Consider the following 21,591-nt stretch of genomic DNA (forward strand, 5'->3'; position numbering starts at 1 on the left):
TTATTATTATTATTTATTTATTTTTCAAAGTTTTGAAAGTCAATCATCTGTGGTGTGGTGGTAATGATCGGCAGAACCTTGTTTTTGCTTTTGTATTGTTGCCAGGTGAGCTGAGCTCAACAGCAGAGGGAGCTGATGATAGACATTAATTAGGGTGCAGTAGTGCAGGGGTCTTCATCAGGAGGTCCAGAGAGTTACTACAGAAGGGCTGCCAAATCTTTGTGTGATAGGATTTTTTTTTTTTACATTAACCACTTGAACCCTAGCATCTCTATTCTGAGGGAAACATATAGCAGCAGATCTTGCAGCCTAAGCCAGGTGTTGTGAGCTCGTAGTTCGGCTATTTTCGGCAATGTGGTTTGGTGTTGAGGGAAAAAGGAGCAAACCAAGTATCTATGAAAGTTTAATCTGCAACATAAATTACATTTTTACAATATGTAGTGGGGGGTCCCTGCTTCATCTCACTCACCGAAGGGGTCCTTGACCTGAAAAACGTTTAAAGCCCTAACCACACCAAAGGGTCAAGACGGTTTTAGCGTTGTCCCTGCGGTGTGATATGTCTTGTTGCACGTTGACCCACGTTGACCCTAGTGATTCAACGTATGGAATTCAATGGCCCAAACCACACCAAAGGGTCAAGACGGTTTTAGCGCTAACTCCTTGCAACCGTTTGTACCCAAGGAGTTGCATGGTGACCCTTTGGTGTGGTTAGGGCTTAAGACCCCTGCATGCATTAGTAGTGTCTTAGTAGAAAACAGAGAGCAGAACAAAATGTCTTTCTTTTCAAGCATTTGAAGGCTCAGACTACTTAAAAAAAATAAGTTTTATTCAAACAGCATATAAAAAACAGTGAAGTATAACAAATAGCAACTAAGTACAGATGTACTGTGTATTGAATGCATAGCAGAGGATTGTTTTGAGCAATATTCTAAGAGTCATATTAACAGTAGTTTGGACATTCAAGGTCTCAACCTCTTTACATTAATTGTATCACAGGCTATTGACATTTGTTTCCCCCCGTGGATAAAACGTTCTGTGAAGCATGAAGAATGATGTCTATAATGCCATCTAAACATATCACTGTATAATTATAGTTAAAAGCACTCAGTCATACATAAACCTAACGCTTTATAACAATAACCATACATTATAAAGCTTTATTTAATTACTTATAAGGTAAAGTAGATTGCAATGCATTATAAATATGTTTATAATGCGTTATAGACATGGGCTTCAAAGAAAGTGTTACTGTAACGAGGTATCATTACTGTTATTATACAGTATACTCATACTGACATGCTTACAGGCTCTAGCGCAGCTTCATGAAGAAATATACAGAAATATATTATGAACACAAATGTACACATTAAATCCATCTATTTTCCTTCTGTGATGGTTATATTTTAAATACAATACCTTAAATACAGCAAAACAACGTTGTACACAGCACGGACAAAAACATAAGACATACTGTACAGCTAAAGAGGAAAAGTGCTGGTATTTGATGGATAACCTTGTAGGGTTGTCTTTGTGGGTCAGATTCAGTACCTGAATGATTCAACAAGCCATGCTAAGACTGAGAGCACCCCATTCAAGCAGGTTGTGATAATATCAGCCCAGTTGTCCTTTTTTCGTCTTAAAATTACAACAAAAGATATGTAAAGTATTACAGTAAACAGTTTTTTTTCTCCTTAGCTTCTAACGTAAAGGCCAGCTTATAGTAAAAGACAGTACTAAACATTTGAAATGTAAAGCTGAGGACAGTAATTAATCATACAGCTTCCTGAAGATCTCATGTCAGGGATGTCGTCTTGACCTTCGTGGATGTTTCTGAGGTCACTAGTCTGTGAGTCTTCAGATACGAGACTCCCCCGTGTTCTGACCACTCTTGGATGACTGAGGATTAAAGAAGGTATAAAAGCACAATGGGCACATTTGTGATGCTGTGCTGCTGAGACACCGAGAAACATGTCGTGCGCTTCACGCCAGCTATAACAATAAGAATATTAACATAGAAACATGTCGTGCGCTTCACGCCAGCTATAACAATAAGAATATTAACATAGAAACATGTCGTGCGCTTCACGCCAGCTATAACAATAAGAATATTAACATAGAAACATGTTGTGCGCTTCACGCCAGCTATAACAATAAGAATATTAACATTGCACCAAATAGTTCCGTTTGGAACCTCACTCTACACTATTAGCTCAGAGAAGAGGTTCCGTATAGAGATATCCCTGCATCGGTAGAACGGGGGTTGAGCCGCCCAAAAACAGTAGCAAAACCCTTTTTGCAGTATAGTTTCCAAAAAGTAAAGGTATAGAAGGCAGGCTACAGATGATAAACTTAGGATAGGCACGTAACATTTTTAGACAGGGGTGAAACAACCGCTTACAAATCTTATGAAGTCAGCCAGTACCATGTTTTCCCAATGCAATCTTACGGAAGCTGTTCTGCCCTTTAATGGCAAAGTGTTACCAGAGCCACTTACTGGTCATTCAATTCATTATATAGAACATGTCTGCTGTGTCTTGCCCTGATTAGGAGAAGCACACAGGTGTATGTGCTGTTAATTATGTGTGTGCTCTGAAAACCCTCATTACACCATCTCTTGTTGTGCAGTCGACAGCATTGTCTGTAAATGGGAACTTTTCATGTTCTTATGTCAGTGTATGTAGTTTCTGATTTGGTATGCAACTTTATGATGTGTGTTCATGCATAATCGATTTATTTTCACTGTTTTGGTATGCAAACTTTATAGTGTGTTCATGCATAGGCCTAATTGTTTTATTTCCACATGTGCTATGATAGATTGAGATTTTGTGTAGATTATAGCTCAGTGTGTTCACCTGCTTGTTTGATGGTTGTTACAGCCTGTCTTTTTCTTTCTTTTTTATAGTTTTACTCCATTTATTGGTGATATGAAGTGTGACATTAAATACTGGAGCTTGGACGCTACATCCTGACTCCCATCTCATTTTTAAAGGAGTTTGGCTGACTGTCTAACTATGTACACTAATGTACACGTAGCGAGGACAGTACAGAAGCAGTACTGCGCATGCGGACGGGGGTTGACTGGCCACATGCTGAATAAACGTGCAATTTATGACTGGTTTAAGCAGTTGTTTCACCCCTCTGTAAAATCTTTACATGCCTGTCCTAAGTTTATCATCTGCAGCTAGCCAAAATATATTTACTTTTTTAAAGCGATACTGCGAAAAGGGTTTTTGCCACTGTTTTTGGACGGCTCAGCCCCCATTCTACCGATGCAGGGATACCTCATACAGAATCTCTTCTCATAGAGTGAGGTTCCAAACGGAGCTATGAGCCAAATAACTTTCTTGTGTTAAGCAGGTTTATGGTAGATAACGATACCATTATACCCTTGATATGAGATGAAATGTATTCAGTTTTTCTGTTGTCTCTTGTGTGTATTTCTTCTTAGCCACATAAACCCTAGCATCTCTATTCTGGGCATGTCATAATCGGTGGAAGTTCAATGAAAATACTCAGTCAATGAGCTCACAACATGTCTGTGCTGCGACGCATTGTGTGTTTGTAGACATTTCTGCGGAACAGATTTGGTCTAGAAGGGAAAAAAGAAGGGGCAAAGTGTAGACACACTCCTGGGGGACCCCGGTCAACAAGTGTATAGGGTGTAAGTGGTTAATATATCTAAGACATTTGAGCTTTGTGATTAAAAATATCTATCTTGTAAGGTAGCTTACCTGTGCCTTGCTTGACTGGGAGGTGCTGAAATCTGAGTATTTTTTCTTCTGGGGTGAACGGATGCTGGGTATTAACTTCCCATACTCCTCTCTCACCTACAGGGGGCAAAATCGAGCACTCTGTAATGAATCTGCATTCAGGTTTGAGATCATCATCAGTAGTCATTGCACAGCTCATTGCTCGTAAAACAAAGTGCTATTCAATTGTCTCGTATTAATAAGTGTGTCAAACCTGTTTAGAGAATAGGCAGTGCAGGACGAACAGCAGAACCCCCTGTAAGCTGTTGAGGAGGGTGAACAGGTACGATAAAGCTATTGTGCTCTGGTCAAACTGGAAGCAACCAAAGATCCACATGGTGCCCAGCACACACAGCTGAGCCACTGCGGTGATGATGAAAGCCCTGCAGAGGGAAATGTTACATGAAAGCCCAATTCATGCTTCCGTGACAAAGGTTGTTGAGCAACACGTTGCATGATACTTTGTTACAGGAAGAATTAGGCAACCGCCAGCCCAAAATGACTGGGACTTTTGATCGCTAACTCACTTAATTTTGTGTAATTTGTCGAGGTCAGGATTCAAACTGGAGAACTTTTGTGCCAGCTTCCACACAGTGATGAGGAAGAAGAAGATGTTGATCTAAAAGGTTTTAAAAGATTAAGAAACATTTATATTTATTATTAAGTGTAAAGTAGCTCTATATTTGGATAGTAATCATTGCTATAGACTACAGTTTGTGTTCACTAACACAGCTCTCTCTCTCTGTCTCTCCATCTCTTTAGTAAACAGAAAATACATTTTCAGGTTGGGATACAAATTCAATCAGGATACACAGGAAGTGAAACTGGAAAGAGAGCAGAGAGAGCCCTGTTACTGAACAAATACACCGGCTATAGCAGGGCCGTGCAGAGAGCACTAGGGGGGCAGGGGCTCAAACTCCAAAAAAGGGCACATGTGTGGGTGCGCGTAGCGCGCGTCGATTTTTGGGGGTGGTCCTTTTGTGGAGTCCTTCCCTTGTGCCATTTCATGTCATTGGACAGTAAAATAAGAAATATGTTGTCATTAGTCTGAAACTAAAACAGACTGATGGCAGATTAAAAGATAATTCATTATGATAGTGGCATTTATCATTACTTGTCAAATGTTCGTCTTGAAGGGCCAATGGCACTTATTGGCCCCCCACACAAGCCCTTATTGGTCCCCCACACAAGCCCTTATTTGCCCCCCACACAAGCCCTTATTGGCCTCCCACATAAGCCCTTATTTTCCCCCCACACAAGCCCTTATTTGCCCCCCACACAAGCCCTTATTTGCCCCCCACACAAGCCGTTATTGCCCCCCACACAAGCCCTCATTTGCCCCCCACACAAGCCCTTATTGCCCCCCCACACAAGCCCTTATTGGCCCCCCACACAAGCCCGTATTTGCCCCCCACATAAGCCCTTATTGGTCCCCCACACAAGCCCTTGTTTTCCCCCCACAAGCCCTTATTGCCCCCCCACATAAGCCCTTATTGGCCCCCCACACAAGCCCGTATTTGCCCCCCACATAAGCCCTTATTGGTCCCCCACACAAGCCCTTGTTTTCCCTCCACACAAGCCCTTATTGCCCCCCCATATAAGCCCTTATTGGCCCCCCACAAGCCCTTATTGGCCCCCACATAAGCTCGTATTGCCCCCCCCCCCCCCCCCCCCCACACACACACACACACATGTCCTTATGTGGCAATTAAAAAAAAAATAATAATAAAACTTTGTTTTGCCCTTTCTGCAAAAGGGCAGGTGCTCAAGCCCCCCTAGCTTGGGCTAGCCTGGCTGTGCCTGGGCTATAGCAATGATTACTGTCGCAATATAGAGCTTTAATGTACGTGGTACATTCAATTTGACTTATGTTATTATTTACTCACCATAATGATAGCACAGGCAGGGCCGAAGAAACCCCAGATAAACCCTCCTTCCAAGCTCAACCAGCAGCTGTAAAACACATGGAAAAGTCACCGCATTGGTGCTTGTACGGAGGCTAAAATGGTATGGAGAGGGGACATTTTTTTTTATCAAATGGGTGTCACTATTGGAAACTCACTGTCGCTTAGTGCCGTATCCTTTGGAATTGGCTATGGCAGAGACAATGACGATCGCGGCAGGGACTCCATAACCCCCCGCCATCATGTAGAGGGGCTTGAACGCTGTGTTAAACACCAGGACCACCATCCTGAAGAGCTGTATCCCCTCCAGACACATCCAGCAGAATGCTGCCAGGTAGAAGAAATGCAGAAGACCTGCTACCACAGCACAGCCAGTCTGATGTTGAGAGGAGAGAGGTGGTTTAAGAGAAACAAAACATCCTGAGAAATGACACAAATCATATAGTGTTTGCTGTGTTGTTTACAATCTTACACTATTTTGAGGCAACCCATTACATAACAATATTGAGAAATGTAATGCATAACTTATTAACTTTTAGAAATCAGTTACAGTCAACATATTTCCTTTAGAAACTTTGTTATTTATGGTTTTATTTCCAAGTTCGTAATTAATTCATATGGACACTAAATACAATGCAACCGGTTGTCTACCATTCAGACAGTGAGCACATAATGGCAGCAGTGCTTCTGTGCTTGTATACTGCATTCTGACAGTGCACCCTTGTGACGTTTTTCACCGTCACATTAGATCAGATTAGACTTCATATTGTCCCCGTAGGAATATTTTGTTTTCACAGTCTGTTCACACAGACTGTTTCCACAGTCTGTTGGGTTCACACAGAAACACAACGAACATAAGGTGCGTATTTATTTACCTGGTTCTCTGTGCGGGAGATGCCAGCGAGGAAGATGAGGTTGGCGATGAAGAGGCTGGCGCAGAGGTGCAGGTGAATGGTGTTCCGGGGACTCTGGATGGAGCGGATCAGTGCGAACGTGAGGATGCACAGCAACAGGCACAGCAACGACAGGGACAGTCCCACATAGGTGATCAGCTCCAGCTCGAATGGATGCTGTTGGCAGGATGAAGGGGGTTGCGATTACGAAGGGTTACTTCATAGGCCAGTGGTTCCCAAACTGGGCATCTGGGCCAAAAATATTACCTAAGAAAGAGGCAGGTATTTTGAAAATAACCGATTTACAAGCTCACAGCGCCTCGCAATGCGAGCTTGCAGATCGGATATTTTCACAATGTGTATTTGTGGAACCGGGTCACTGCCTGAAAAGTTTGGGAACCCTTGTCATAGGTGAGTATCAAACTCTGGGCTTCTATATACTCTATAAACAGGTCAATGTTTACACTTTCAGAATGAGATTACCACTCAGGATTTTACTGTTATGCAACAGGGGGCTCTTAACCTTAAAATCGTAGAGTGCCATGAGCACAGCAAAGCTGCTGAGATGGTTGCAGGAACAGACAGTGAGGTCCGAGGTGCTGTTCACAACGCTGCAGCCACGAGCGGACCATGCCCCGCCGTCCATTGTGGAATCCCAGTAGACACAGACGTGGTTGCGTTCATGTTCCTGTTAAACACATTAGACATTGGCATAACCTTTTTATAACAGATTGTCAGTCATCCTGCAGACATCGATCATAAATCCTGAATTGTGAACAGTGAAGGCCAAGCGTATTGTTTCTTGCCTGTGTCAGGTGGGCGAAGGTCAAAACCACTGGATCTTTGAGCAGGTCTGTATCTTTGTTACTAACGGAGGCCGTCACCACTTTGGAGTTGATCTGGAAGTCTTCGCTTGGTTTAATCCCACGGACACTTTCCAGGTTCTTGTAGCTCAGCAAAGACACTGTGGCAAAGCCTGTAACAATCACACACAACGACACAAGACATACTTGATCCAGATGACATCCATTGGATTCATAACTGTAGTCTTTGATTAAAGTATGGGGAGAGGAGATATTTTCATATTTTATTATTCTACTCTGTGCCGTACTGTAGGACTTACCAAACCAACCCAGTGGCAGGGGGAAAATCACACCTTTCCTCCTGTTAACTTACTACCACAGTCCTGTTATCCTATTACTATAGTGAACTACGTATAACATAATGTCATTCTCAAACTGGTAATAAGCGGGATTAACTAAAAAATATAATTATTTGATAGTGATAATAATGCTGAGAAAAGTGAAGAATACAATGATGAAGATGATGATAAAGACAATGGTGACCTGGGTAAGAGGAGGCAATTCCTGCAGCAGTCTCCCACAGGATTTCCAGATGGGCATGCTCAGAAGAAGTCATGGAAAGGCGTCCCTGGGGTGGGTCACCGTCCCTCCGTATCGATATTTCCAACTCTGCACCAAAACAATAAAGTAGATTTCATATCTTTATATGCAAGTATTGTGTGGCAGTATAGGAAACGCATGAAAGAAACAAACTGGGTGAAAATAGGGGTTACAAAATCATCGAAAGAAAAAGAAGGAATAAACAATTATGACTGAATTTTACTGTATATTTCTCAGTGAATGTAGAGACATTCTCACATAGCCAGACATTCAGAGATCTCCACCCAGCAAATCTGATACGTCTGGTGAAAACTAACTTCAATAGAGTTGCAAAAAATGGGTGGTAGAAACAATTCTGAGATAATACAAGTTAAAGAACTGCATTAACTAGGCCTACTTAAACCCCAGCATCTGTATTACGGGGGAAAGCTTTCGCTGAACATATAGCAGATCGACAAGCTTGTCAATCGGCTACTTTCAGTGAAAGCTTTCCCCACAATAACAGAAAACTAAGACAATAGTATTGAGCCCTGAGGCTCAATACTTAAACCCCATATTATGGGGTTTAAGTGATAGGATTTGCTTTCAAAGCAGTGAGCGTAGGTTTGTTAGGGGCTGTTCTCACCGCTGTTCTAGCAACTACATTGTAGATGTCAGACATATCATCTAGGCAGAGATCTCTGATTGTCTGGCCACGTTAGACGTACGTTAACAGTACATTCCGGATATACTTTTTATTTTTAATTTTTTTACCTGTGTGATTACTCAGAAAAGTTTTGCTTTTCTGAGTTTTGGGCGTTTTGATCAGGGGCGCCATCATCTTCAGAGCGCTCTCCACTATGTTCAACACGGTGGATACATTCTCGTTATCGCCGATGTCGCCACCAGACAGAAGCTTGTCTAGTATAGTCAACAGTTTCTATTGGCACAGAGGAGGAGGAGCAAACATGTGAGGAGGAAGGAACACAACTCCGGAAACAGAAACAGAAGAATCAAGAGACTTTCTGTCTCTGTGCTATTTCTGTTCCGTGTGTATATGCAGAGTACAGTGTTATGTTTAAGCATCTCTACATCACGTTACAGAACGGGAGGATACCGCAGCAGCGACCTCCCATTTCTATGCCTGTAAAAAGAAAAGGCACATTTCCAACTATTAGTTTTAAGTGGTACAGTAATACCTTCAGCATGAGGTCTGCATTGAAATCTGTTCCAGTTGGAGTTTCATTTGTCGTGAAATCCAGACAAGTGTCGTTCAGTTGTTTCAGAAAAGTCTGGAATAGTACTGGGAGTGTCTGGGAATGAGAACATTAAAGAGAATGCATTTTATAATACTGTATATATGAACAGTGCTGGTGAAATTGTGTCAGGTATATATAGTAGTAACATCTACAGTACCTGGTTTTCTCTAGTCGTGAACGCATCACACTTCAGCTCTGTGTAAACAGAAGGATCGGTTGGATTTGTGGATTTGTTGGACACTTGTGCTTGGTGAAATAAGTATGATTTAGAAACATGTCATGATGTTAAGTGATGAATGTGAGGTCTCACCTGCACAACGTGACTTGTTGTTGCCATAATTAGTGAAGCCGTGGTGGCATGCACAGTGATAGCCGCCATTGTTTGTATGATGGCAGGTTCCATTTCCACAGATGGTGTTATCAATCTTGCAAATGTCTTGAAATTATCAATGAGAGGAAAAGATATTTAGTAGGTTTCACAACATATCGCCAATAACGGAACAGCACATTTTGTGGTACAGATACAGCCAAAACGTAGTTTAGAGCTCGGTGGGAAGTAAACAAATGACAAATCGTAAACAACAAAAGCATATACTTTCCTGAATTATGTTTCCTATCAAGGAGATGTGTTAATTTTCATTTTCCTTCCTTATACTTTTCTTTAGTTTTCATGGAATTCTAAATGTCCTTTTATAATGTGTTTCTTTTGCCTTGTGTAAAGCACATTGAATTGCCTTGTTGAAAAGTGCTATACAAATACATTTGCCTTGCCGTACATTTATGCAGCAGTGTGACAAATGCACAGATTAGGCCTACGGTTGATGCTAAAGGAAGTCACCACTTGCAAAGTATTATGAGTTTATGACGCATACATCAACATCCTACATATGTCAGTAAAGGACATGGAAAGCAGTAGACCAAACGGATAGTTTGTTGTTGATAGTTTAATATTTGATGCATGAATGTTGCAGTAAAATGCAGACTATGTACATATTGTGTAAATGTCATATTCCTCACCTTCGCACATCCCTTCCTCCTCCTCTGTGAAAGTAGATTTCCCAGATCTCAGTTTGAAGCCAGTGTTGCAGACACAGTTGTAACTTCCAATTGTATTGTGACATGCTGCATTCTGTCCACAAGGCCCACCATATACACACTCATCATCATCTATAAACCAGGGTAAAATGAAGACATCCTGTGAAACACGGCAAACGTACAGAATGTAGGCCTATAGAACACTGTTGATGCTAAAGGAAGTCAAAACTCGCAATTTGTTATGACACAGACACCGTACATCAGTAAAGGACAAGGAAAGTAGATTGCAGTTGATTCAAAATGCTGTTGCTCGGGTCCTTGCTAATACCAAAAAAGTTCTTTAAATATTCTTCTGCACTGCAATGTCACTCTTTTAAAGGTATATTTTATTTGTATCTTTTCTATTCAAATGTCCTTTTATAGTGTGTTTTTGCTTTGTGTCTTGAATAGGTGTTTCCTATCAAGGGGATAGGTATTTAATTTCTTAATTATTTTTCCTTTCCTTTACTTTTAAAGAATTCAAATGTCCGTTCATAGTATGTTTCTTTTGCTTCGTGTTTTATGTAAAGCACATTGAATTGCCTTGCTGACTGTTGAAAAGTGCTATACACATATTGCCTTACATTTATGCAGCCAGTGTGACAAATGCACAGACTATGGTTGATGCTAAAGGAAGTCACCACTTGCAAAGCATACATCAACATCTTACATACGTCAGTAAAGGACATGGAAAGCAGTAGACCTACATGTAGGCAGCAAGCCAGTGTGACAAATGCACTTTCACTGGCGTCTCACCTAAGCATGTAACATTGTCACGCTGATGAAAATTCTTCAACTCGCGACTGTTGATAAAACCATCCTCACAGGTGCAGTAGTAATTTCCGGTTGTATTGGTACACTTTGCATTGGGTCCACAGATCTGGGGGTCCTCCACACACTCATTGATATCTTGACGTACATGAATTAAGAAACGGATAGTTTGTTGTTGATAGTTTAATATTTGATGCATGAATGTTGCAGTAAAATGCAGACTATGTACATATTGTGTAAATGTCATATTCCTCACCTTCGCACATCCCTTCCTCCTCCTCCTCTGTGAAAGTAGATTTCCCAGATCTCAGTTTGAAGCCAGTGTTGCAGACACAGTTGTAACTTCCAATTGTATTGTTACATGCTGCATTCTTTCCACAAGGCCCACCATATTCACACTCATCATCATCTATAAACCAGGGTAAAATGAAGACATCCTGTGAAACACGGCAAACGTACAGAATGTATAGAACACTGTTGATGCTAAAGGAAGTCAAAACTCGCAATTTGTTATGACACAGACACCGTACATCAGTAAAGGACAAGGAAAGTAGATTGCAGTTGATTCAAAATGCTGTTGCTCGGGTCCTTGCTAATACCAAAAAAGTGGAGCAAAATATCAGTTCTTAGAAATGTACAATGGCCAATGGCTCCTTGTATGTCTATGACGTATTGAATGGTTTAGGGCCAAAATATATTTCTGTTCTTGTGTGCTATCAGGTCATCTGGGACAGGTCTGCTTTGCGTCCCTAGAACCAAAACTAAACGTGGAAAAGCAGTGTCCAGTTTTTATGCACTACATACAGGTTTTGTCTCAGTTCTTTAAATAAGACATATTGATTTCTTTAAATATTCTTCTGCACTGCAATGTCACTCTTTTAAAGGTATATTTTATTTATATCTTTTCTATTCAAATGTCCTTTTATAGTGTGTTTTTGCTTTGTGTCTTGAATAGGTGTTTCCTATCAAGGGGGTAGGTATTTAATTTCTTAATTATTTTTCCTTTCCTTTACTTTTAAAGAATTCAAATGTCCGTTCATAGTGTGTTTCTTTTGCTTCGTGTTTTATGTAAAGCACATTGAATTGCCTTGCTGACTGTTGAAAAGTGCTATACACATAATAAGTGTATAGCACACTGCTATGTGGCAACACTGCTGGTTGACTAATGGAGGAATGAAGGGAAAACAGCGCCCCCTAAAGTCACAGATCACTGAACTAAAGCTTAGAAGTCCATTTTCTCTGCTTGGTCTTTTTTCCACTACTCCTGCAAGACATTACTCTATAAGCCATATCTCCAAAACTGGTGGGTCAAACTGAACAACCAATATGTAAATTTGAAGCTATGATTCCCTGCTTTCATATGACATGAAAAAACGAAAAATCCAATGGCAGTCCTTCGATCAAATCTAGTCACATATTGCCTTACATGTATGCAGCCAGTGTGACAAATGCACAGACTATGGTTGATGCTAAAGGAAGTCACCACTTGCAAAGCATACATCAACATCTTACATACGTCAGTAAAGGACATGGAAAGCAGTAGACCTACATGTATGCAGCAAGCCAGTGTGACAAATGCACTTTCACTGGCGTCTCACCTAAGCATGTAACATTGTCACGCTGTTGATACTGTTGACTGTTGATAAAACCATCCTCACAGGTGCAGTAGTAATTTCCGATTGTATTGGTACACTTTGCATTGGGTCCACAGATCTGGGGGTCCGGATCCACACACTCATTGATATCTTGACGTACATGTATTAAGAAACGGATAATTTTTAATATGTGATGCATGAATGTTGCAATAAAATGCAGACTACCTGTGGTGTAAGTTACCGGTATTCATATTTAAAAATGATACCTATGCATGTTGAAGAAGGGGTGGCAGCTGTGAAGCCCTTCTCACACTTGCAGTAGTAGCTGCCCTTGGTGTTGATACACTCTTGATGGTCACCACAGTGTGACACCTCATCATCACATTCATCGATGTCTGGGATCAAACGCCAAGGGATGTGGACGAGGAAGGACAGAAGGTGAACACAGGTTAACAGTAATCACCAACTGATTGGGTGGTCCTCCATTGGATGTGCTTTAGCGACTGATGATGTCTAAATACTATGTAAGATAGAAAGAAACTCAAAGGTATTAGACTCTTACCTACACACTTTTTCCGTCCCGCCGTTTTATATCCTGGACCACAGTCTTGTGACAACACAATCACTACGAGGAGGTTAAGAACTGCAAAGAGAGAAGCATCCTGTCAGTCAATAATTAGCAGACCAAGGGGTTGTCTCCCGGTTCTGACGATTAATGCAACAATGACATCATTGACATCCATGCTGAATTGCTGATTCTATCTGACCATTTGGATATATTCCAATGTGGATACATGCAAACCACATCTTTCAGAAGGCTCAGCAAGTTCAGCAGAACAGTTACAGGTATATCCCCTCCATTCTCTGCCCCTATTTCCTTAGATTGTCCCTGCAACATCTGCATGCAGGATTTTCCCATATTGAACCTGAGCTGCACATGGACAGCCGGAGGAACCCACTTCCTCTGCATGAGGAAACCATGAGCTGACATGGCTGTTAGATGACTTTATGTCCTCAGGCTGTGTGAATGAACAGCTTAACGAGGACCTGTCCACAAGATAGGAGAAAGGTATGGGAAACGGGAAAGGAGCTCCATCTTAATTTATAAAAGAAAAAAATAGATTTGGCTGTGTTCATATCTAATATTTGTAACAAATTGCTGTTCCTGCGAATGTTGTTGCAGTCAATGTTGATTATTGTGCCATTCTGGGGTGGGGGAAGGGTTGTTTTTTGTCTGTCTGTCTTTTTGCTTTTATTTTTCTATTGTCTTTTTCCTGTATTTTTTGTCTAGCAAAAGACAAATGGATGGTTGTAGGCCTACTTTGTACATGGTCGACAAATACATCTTTACAAAAGAATAAATACATCTAATACCGTATTTGTGAAAGATATGCACTCCGCAGTGTATTTATTTGCCACCTGTCATTGCGACAGGAACATTCAATTTACCAGCAGGACATTGTGCAAGTGTTATGACAGAAAGTTCTCAAATTGGTACATTAGCTGTAAAATCCCCATTGATCTGTGGCTGCTTCCGGGCTGCTTTCGCTCCTCACCACACTGAACCACTCATACTGAGAATGTGTCAGCTTTGTTGTCACCTTGTTGTGATCGCATGGCAACGGAGAATGAATGCTGTCTTGTCTGAGGGAGAGGGGTGCATCTGTGTACAGTACATGACTGTGTGTGTGTGTGTGTGTGTGTGTGTGTGTGTGTGTGTGTGTGTGTGTGTGTCAGACAGCAGATATTAAGGGTGCTGTGGGATGAGCTCATAGTTTATATTAATATAATTAAAAGTGGTTTAAAAGTGGTACCGTAATAAGATCTACTGTGTTCCGCATTACCGATTCCCTGATCTAAAACGAACCGTCTTCCATCATATTCAACAATGAAACATTTCAGTGTTTTGTGTTCGTATTAAGTCACCTTGTGTGCATTTGTTGTTCACTTAGCCTAGAGAATTCTCTGGATTTTCAGAAAAAAAGAGTGCGACTAATGTTCAATGGCTTTATTATTTATCAGATTATTCATATTAATTCAACAAAATATAAAATAATGTATTAAATTAACAGAAATGCATTTCTCCAATACAACAATTTAACTACATTGTTGTGATTAAAAGTACTTCAGATATCCAGACTATTTACATTATTAATTAATTTGGAATGAGCTACTGTAGTATGTCTAAAAATAAGATACTCATTTAAAATCAATAACTTAAACCCTATTGTGTACATCAAATTGTTCTTCTATTCAGTTTTTTCAAGGAGTTTTTGAATGTTCTTCTATATTCGCCAAATGTTCTTCTGTTTTTGCTGACTGTTCGCCCGTTATGAATGAGGGAAGCTATGGGTTAAAGGGGTTACATTTCGTCAGCAGCCAGTGGGCTTCATGCTTCCCATTTCTGACCAAAGGTTTTCCCTCTATCTGAGATTTCTTTTCTCCAAAGGCCCATCTGTGGAAACAGATGTGACATTTAACTCACCCAGTATCAGGAGGGTCCTCTTGCTCGTCATGATGAAGAAACAAATCACATCCACTCCTCAGTTTCAAATGGCTGTGCTGAACAGTAAGCAATGTCCTGACAATTACATGCACCAAATACAAGCTTGAGAAATGAGTGGGTAGGCTATCTCATCCACCCCGCAGCCGGCCCAACTTTTTCCGTCTCCCTCTCTCCGTTATTTGAGTCTCTGTGTGTCTGCCAAAGCTCAACTGCTGTTGCGCGGCTTTCTGGACACACTTTCAGCTGCTCTCTGACTGAGTCACGCCTCTGAGGAAGAGAAGGAGGAGTGTTGGAGGCATCATCATCAGGCTTCGCTTCGTGGTACTTTTGGTTGCTTCAGCAAAAAGAGGTAGTTGTGTGGGGACTGGGGAGGGGTAGATGGAGGAGACCACGGGGTGTGTGTGTTATTGCGAACGAAGTGAGCACTAACTATAGAAGCTGGCCAAAACTGTCTGTGTGTCTGTGTGTGTCACGCAGTAACACCACCCGCCCGCCACCAGAGGGCAACTGAAATTGGAACATACAGAGGTCTCTGTGTGTGTGTGTGTGTGTGTGTGTGTGTGTGTGTGTGTGTGTGTGTGTGTGTGTGTGTGTGTGTGTGTGCGTGTGTGTGTGTGTGTGTCAGACTGCCACAACAGCTTTGTTCGCTTCCCGCGTTTACGCGTCTTACTTGTTCATCTGTACTCCAGAGTCCAGTTCCACAATGGCAAATCTATGCCAAATCACAACGTCGATGTGACCAACAGTGTTTATCAGAGGACTCCTCTTTCTGTGTGTTTCTCTACCACGTCCCACGCAGAACTAAACACTCCCCAGACAGTTCCTCTGACCTCTGCAGACTGTGCCGAGTAGATAAGAGGTCAAGAGTTGGAACAGTGTGGGGTCAAGTAAGTCACTGTGGGAGAGAGTGTTGGGCTGGTTCATTGTCGATGTGATGACATGTATATGGCTTACTCCCTTTGTCTTCGACTTCATCTGCCCATGCAGATAATGATCATACACGTAATTGAAATGGTCCCACGGGCCTAAAAAAGGAACTATGCCAGCGTCAGTCTGTTTTCTCGACTTCCACATGATTCAATCATGTTGTATTTTATTTTTAAGTGAACTGCCTTGGGACAGACTACTATTTAGAGTCAGGCTAAGCTTGTAAAGGGCAAATTCAGCCGTGGCTTGTAATATTACTTTGTTTACTGCTACAGCACAGCCAACCACAATAGCCAGAGCTGTGCAATAATGGTGGATTTGCACTAAATTAACACCTCTGTCGATGAAATGCCCCAGAGGTCTGTGTCATTTTAGGGTGAGGATTGTTTTGGTCCATGCTCGTGAACAATAGGGAGGACATTGTACTTTGTGTGCCAGGGACCATGTTGATAGACCTCTGACATTGGGCAGCAGGGACTAAACACAGCACTTCGTTACGATGAGGCCGAATGTGAAAGAAAATAAATGAGGCTGACCTATTTCACTGCCACTTTAATTTAATGTCACTGCCACTGACCAAGCTCTGATGTCACCATCATATGACTTCACTATCTTCTTCCATTAAAGATACTTCTGCATTTGTCTGCACTTAAAAGACCTCGTTTCCAATGAAATATCCACCATTTAAAAAGAAACAAGGTTGTAACTGTCACATTAAATGAATATCTAATACTGTAATTAATAGGTGTGGTAGATATTGGAGGATGACACACATTGTACGTCTTTCCTCTGACTAAGCATGGCGATAAAAACTAGTGAATAGAAAGTGAGATTTAGGAAGGAAAACATATAGTTATTATACCTGGTGGAGATGAATAACAAACCGCGTGCCCAGTACCACACATTTTCTCCACTGATAACAAAAGGAGGAAGTTTGCTCGCCACACCAAAAGGACATTTTTACAGTGTAGTATTAATTCTACTTTCTAACATACAGTGCATTTAACAAACTCTGGAGCTATTACACAGTGACACAGGATAATAATACATGTACAGTTCAAAACAGAGGCCATAAATCCTTCAACACATGCTGTGTTGAAGTAAGTGACAGATTTTGGTCATTTTCTCAAGTCTGAGTCACAAAAAATGCTGTATTTTCTTTCTTTTCATATTTGTTCTCGTGTGTGTGTGTGTGATTTCCACACTTGGCAAGCGTCCAGGGGTTATCCTGTTATCTCCCAGCCCTGTTCCTGCTCATACAGATACTGCTACATGTATAGTTTTAGATGTTTTGTATTCACCATGTTTGTTTTTTTGGGTGAACGTTTTCTGAATATTCAAACAATGAAGAGAATAGGGGCCTCGGCATGGACCAGCTGTCTCAACAACTTCCTGAGGCCACACTGGAGACTCTATATATGGTCTGGCTAGAGACCTGAATCTACACAGTGCAATCCTCAACATTCATTTAACCCATTATTAAGACCTGTTCTCACACTTTCAAGATGTTTCCAAAAAAATTCAAAAACAGCAGATGTACAGATGTGCCATTCCAACTCTTCATGCTTTCCTGAAAGTTTTCTGAAAATGCCTGTTTTTCCTGCAGGTAGGCAAGCAGCTAATTCTACTGTTTTGCTACTGAAAATAAGTGTCCAGCAGAGGAACCCGATCTATTCAGCGAATCTGAATAGAATTAACATACAACACCATGGCAAATGCCCCCCTTTCTCACTGACAATGTTCTGTTTCTGAATGCTCTGACAATCTACTGAATTGTTCTGTTTCAAGAACAACCTAATGAATTGCCAATGGCAGGACATGAGAAGTTCTCAAATGAAATGGCACATTCGAAGCACAGCACAAATGTGCTGAAATTGGTCATTAATTCACTTATTTTAATCAGTGGTGCAAGTAATAACATTTATTGCTTTTAATCATGAAAAGTATGTAAACTAAATTTGGAACAACTGGATAGTACACATTGCCCCTCTGAGAGCTGACTTTGTGTGATCTCACTGGTCCTAATAGCCTGCTTTATGATCTTTGTAGAAAATGTTTCAGACACCCTTCCTCTTCTCATGGTCGAAATCCAAAGCTGTTTTGTTTTTGTCCCCCTCAGCAATATTGTAAATACTTTCGTTTCTTGGTTGTTGTTGTTTTTTTGTCTTTGTCTTTTTCTTTTGTCTGCCCACTCTTTCCTCTTTTTCTCCTTCTGAAATGTACACTCTGAAGCGATATTGCCCTTTGCCCCTGTTAAGTGTTGACCTGATGCCATATGCAGTCCTGAAGAAAGCAAGGATGTTACAGAGACACTGGAGATGGATTCACTTGGAGGGGGGAGGGAGGGAAGAGGGGTGAAAAAAAAGATCTATGTATGCATAGAAATGCTGCTATTGTACTGCTTTTTCCAAATAAAATAAATATTATAAAAAAAAAGAAAAGTATGTAAACTATGATAATTTCCTTTACTCCCCGTACGCCAATTAAACACATAAATTGCCCTCAAAGATGTGATAGTAAAACATTCCAGAGGATCCCATAGTAATGTTGTTAGGAATGTTGCCGGAAGGTCTGGAGGGTAGAGCCAAAATATATTTATTGCATGTGCTGCTTACAGCGGCCATCAAATGCATTACAATTAAATGGCTAAAACCAGCCCCGCCAACATACAGTATGTGGGTGGAAAAGGTATGGGACATTTACCAGATGGAACAAATTACTTATGCCCTGAGGCTTCAACCAAACATATTTAGTAAAAGATGGAGTCCTGTACTGCCTCTACTAATGAGGTAGCAGGTTTCGGAATCTCGAGTAACGACTCACTGAATACACTTCTCCCCAGACCTTCTGATGTGCTCATACTCTTTCCTCTGTCTCCAGTCATGTCTGTTCTCAGTTTTGTTCACTTCCCATTGTGGTCGACGCTCTGTTGTTTTTGTCTCGCTACTTATTTCCTTGTTTTATGGTGAATACTTGTATTTTATTTCCTTGTTTTATTGTGAATACTTGTAAATGTATGTGAAGTTGTTTGTGTGTATGAGTGTATAATATATATATATATTTTGTGAAGGTATGAAACAGCTGAGGTTGTGTAAAAAAAGAAAAAAAGCAGTTGTAAGAAAAATGTATGCTTTTAATTCTGTGAAGTTGCCTAAACTGAAATAAAAAAGTAAAAAAAAAAAAAAAAGATGTGATAGTATGATATTATACTCTACACACATAATGACTTCTTGATGTGGTTTGTTCACAGACAGACAGGTCACAGGGGCGAGCGATGTTGAAACTCTGTTTCAAACAGAATCATGCAGGATGTAGAAGCAATCTCTATACAGCTCACAGTTGTACTGCACTTAGGCCTGTTTGACATCAGTCTTTTTAAAGCTGATATATTTAACCCAACCCACAGTTCTCAACCACATCCCCCCGAAGGTTGAAACTCATGTGACCTCAAACCTACACTAGCAAACTTACAAAATATGAGCACCCTTGGGTAGGTCTTTTATGAGATGACGCACCTGACAGATTCATTACAGAAATGTTATAGATAAAAATAAAACATTGACATTTTTAAAACTGGTTTCTCAGTCCAGAATGGTATTCACAGGATTATTTTGTTTGTACATCATGTTTTACATGATGTAGCTTTTTAGGAGGCTAGTCGTCTATACGTGAATGTGAAGTACATTGTAGTATAAAGTGCTTTGGAGAAATGCACTGAATGCAGACCATTTCCATTTATAAGAGCAAAGTGTGTGTGTGTGTGTGTGTGTGTGTGTGTGTGTGTGTGTGTGTGTGTGTGCATGTGTCTGTGTCTGTGTGATTGTCTGGAGCTAATCTCGCAAACTGCTTGAACAAACAGCATCAAACCTCGTATGCACTATCTATGCAAGCTGCCTGCCACTAGGCTGAATTAGTACCTCATTTGTTTCCCCACATGATGTTTTATTTTTTCTGAAATATTTAACTTTATTACATTTTACAATGCAAATGATTGGGGCTCAGATTGGCTGAAAACCTTGCCTAAATTTGGAGTCATACGGTAAATACTGATACATCATAGACAGCTGACGTCACAGGCTCACTCTCCATGAAGTCGGAGATCCACATGATTCGGTTTTTCTTTCTTGCCACGTCACGTGAAAGTCTCTAGTCTAAACCAACAATTGACTGTTGGTGGTTGCTGGCACAGCGGCAGGCCTTTTAAGCTCATGAAGCACATGGCGCTGCTGTTGTTGGCAGGGCTGTAAACAGGCTAAAAGCTTCATGCTGTGCCCACCATTTTGCTGAGCAGGCCCTAATTAGAGACAGTGCTTTACGCAGCCTGGGGCCTTTACAGGGCCCGTTTCCTGACAGGTTCTCCGGGGCACTTATTTTCCTGTGGATGGATTATCAGGGTACAGACAGTCAGGCAGATGGGCCCAAACCGTAAAATAAAAAGAGAAATGTCACCCCTTCAGGTGTTTCTTCACACTTAATGACCATTGCAGCTTGTTTCCTGGCTGCACTTTCATTTTGAAAAACCATAAAAAAGGTTTTATTGGATTCCTGTCTTTTCCGTCTGCCCTTCATCCCCTCATATTTCCTTTGATTCCTTTAGCAGGTTATTGTATTAGTGGAAAGAGTATAGGACTGGGAGGCTAAAGGGAAAAGGCTCTCCTTTTCATCTGCATTCCCCACTTCAACCAAGCTATTTTTGAGTGGTGTAAACCACTCCTACAACTGGCTTTTGTGTGCAGAAAAAAATGAGCATGGTTGCTATGTTCAAAATAATTTCTGACGTAATTAAATCACACCCGGGTGAACTGGATGACCGTAGCAACCATGCTCATTTTTTCTGCACAAAAAAGCCAGTTGTGAATCACATCCGGGTGTGATTTCATTACGTCAGACATGATTTCATTACGTCAGACAGACCTTACACCACTCAGTTCACACGGGTGTGATTTTTATTTTATGAAGTAGGATAATCGCAAGATATTTGTTGTGGCGTCTGCAGCATTATGTTCAGATCATTGTACAGTCAAGGACTCCAGGTTAGGTACAATGTGTGAGTTTTGTTCAGTTATCAGGGCAGAGATACGTATACATACACGTACGTACAGTGTACATATGCTGATATATTTTTTCAATTATCTTACCCTTATGAAACTATGAACTTTTTTTTGTTTGGTCGTGTTTTTCTATTTTTCTTATTTTTCCCTCATTACCTATGCTGCTATATTGTCTGAAGGAACAAATGAAAAATACGTTTTTCTCTCATGCAGGCCTTGAATTTTGTCATTTTACGGGAAAGGCCACTTGGCCTTATGTGTTGTCCATTTTTTAGGGCACAAAGGCCAAATGCCAGGGCAGGAAGGCCATCACATCAATTAATAAATCACGATAATAAATGCTGGTATTTACAATCGGATCCTGCATGCTCAGCCCCGCACCAATGAAATTGTTACTGGATTGGTTGGGGAGTTGAGAATTCAGAATTTCAACAAAAGACAGTGGGGCAGTATTATGCGTGTCTTAAGTACCAGGTCTTA

The 21,591-nt window shown here is 41.0% G+C and overlaps 1 protein-coding gene across 1 annotated transcript; it reads right to left on the reverse strand.

Moving 5' to 3' along the window:
• Positions 1 to 808: 808 nt before the first annotated feature.
• On the reverse strand, positions 809 to 15,325 carry adgre5a (adhesion G protein-coupled receptor E5a). Its single transcript, XM_079521227.1, has 21 exons — positions 15,113 to 15,325; positions 13,190 to 13,270; positions 12,894 to 13,022; positions 12,631 to 12,777; positions 11,289 to 11,441; positions 11,018 to 11,170; positions 10,205 to 10,354; positions 9,498 to 9,623; positions 9,345 to 9,382; positions 9,128 to 9,241; positions 8,703 to 8,868; positions 7,893 to 8,018; positions 7,353 to 7,522; positions 7,070 to 7,234; positions 6,529 to 6,723; positions 5,812 to 6,029; positions 5,636 to 5,702; positions 4,277 to 4,368; positions 3,964 to 4,132; positions 3,732 to 3,827; positions 809 to 1,896 (listed from the first exon to the last, which is right to left on the reverse strand). Exons 1-21 carry the CDS (start codon positions 15,141 to 15,143, stop codon positions 1,855 to 1,857), a joined length of 2,628 nt encoding a protein of 875 aa, XP_079377353.1. The 5' UTR covers positions 15,144 to 15,325; the 3' UTR covers positions 809 to 1,854.
• Positions 15,326 to 21,591: the final 6,266 nt, after the last annotated feature.

The sequence above is a fragment of the Electrona antarctica genome (genome assembly GCF_951216825.1).
Source record: "Electrona antarctica genome assembly, chromosome: 14".
In the NCBI taxonomy this organism is placed as follows: domain Eukaryota; kingdom Metazoa; phylum Chordata; class Actinopteri; order Myctophiformes; family Myctophidae; genus Electrona; species Electrona antarctica.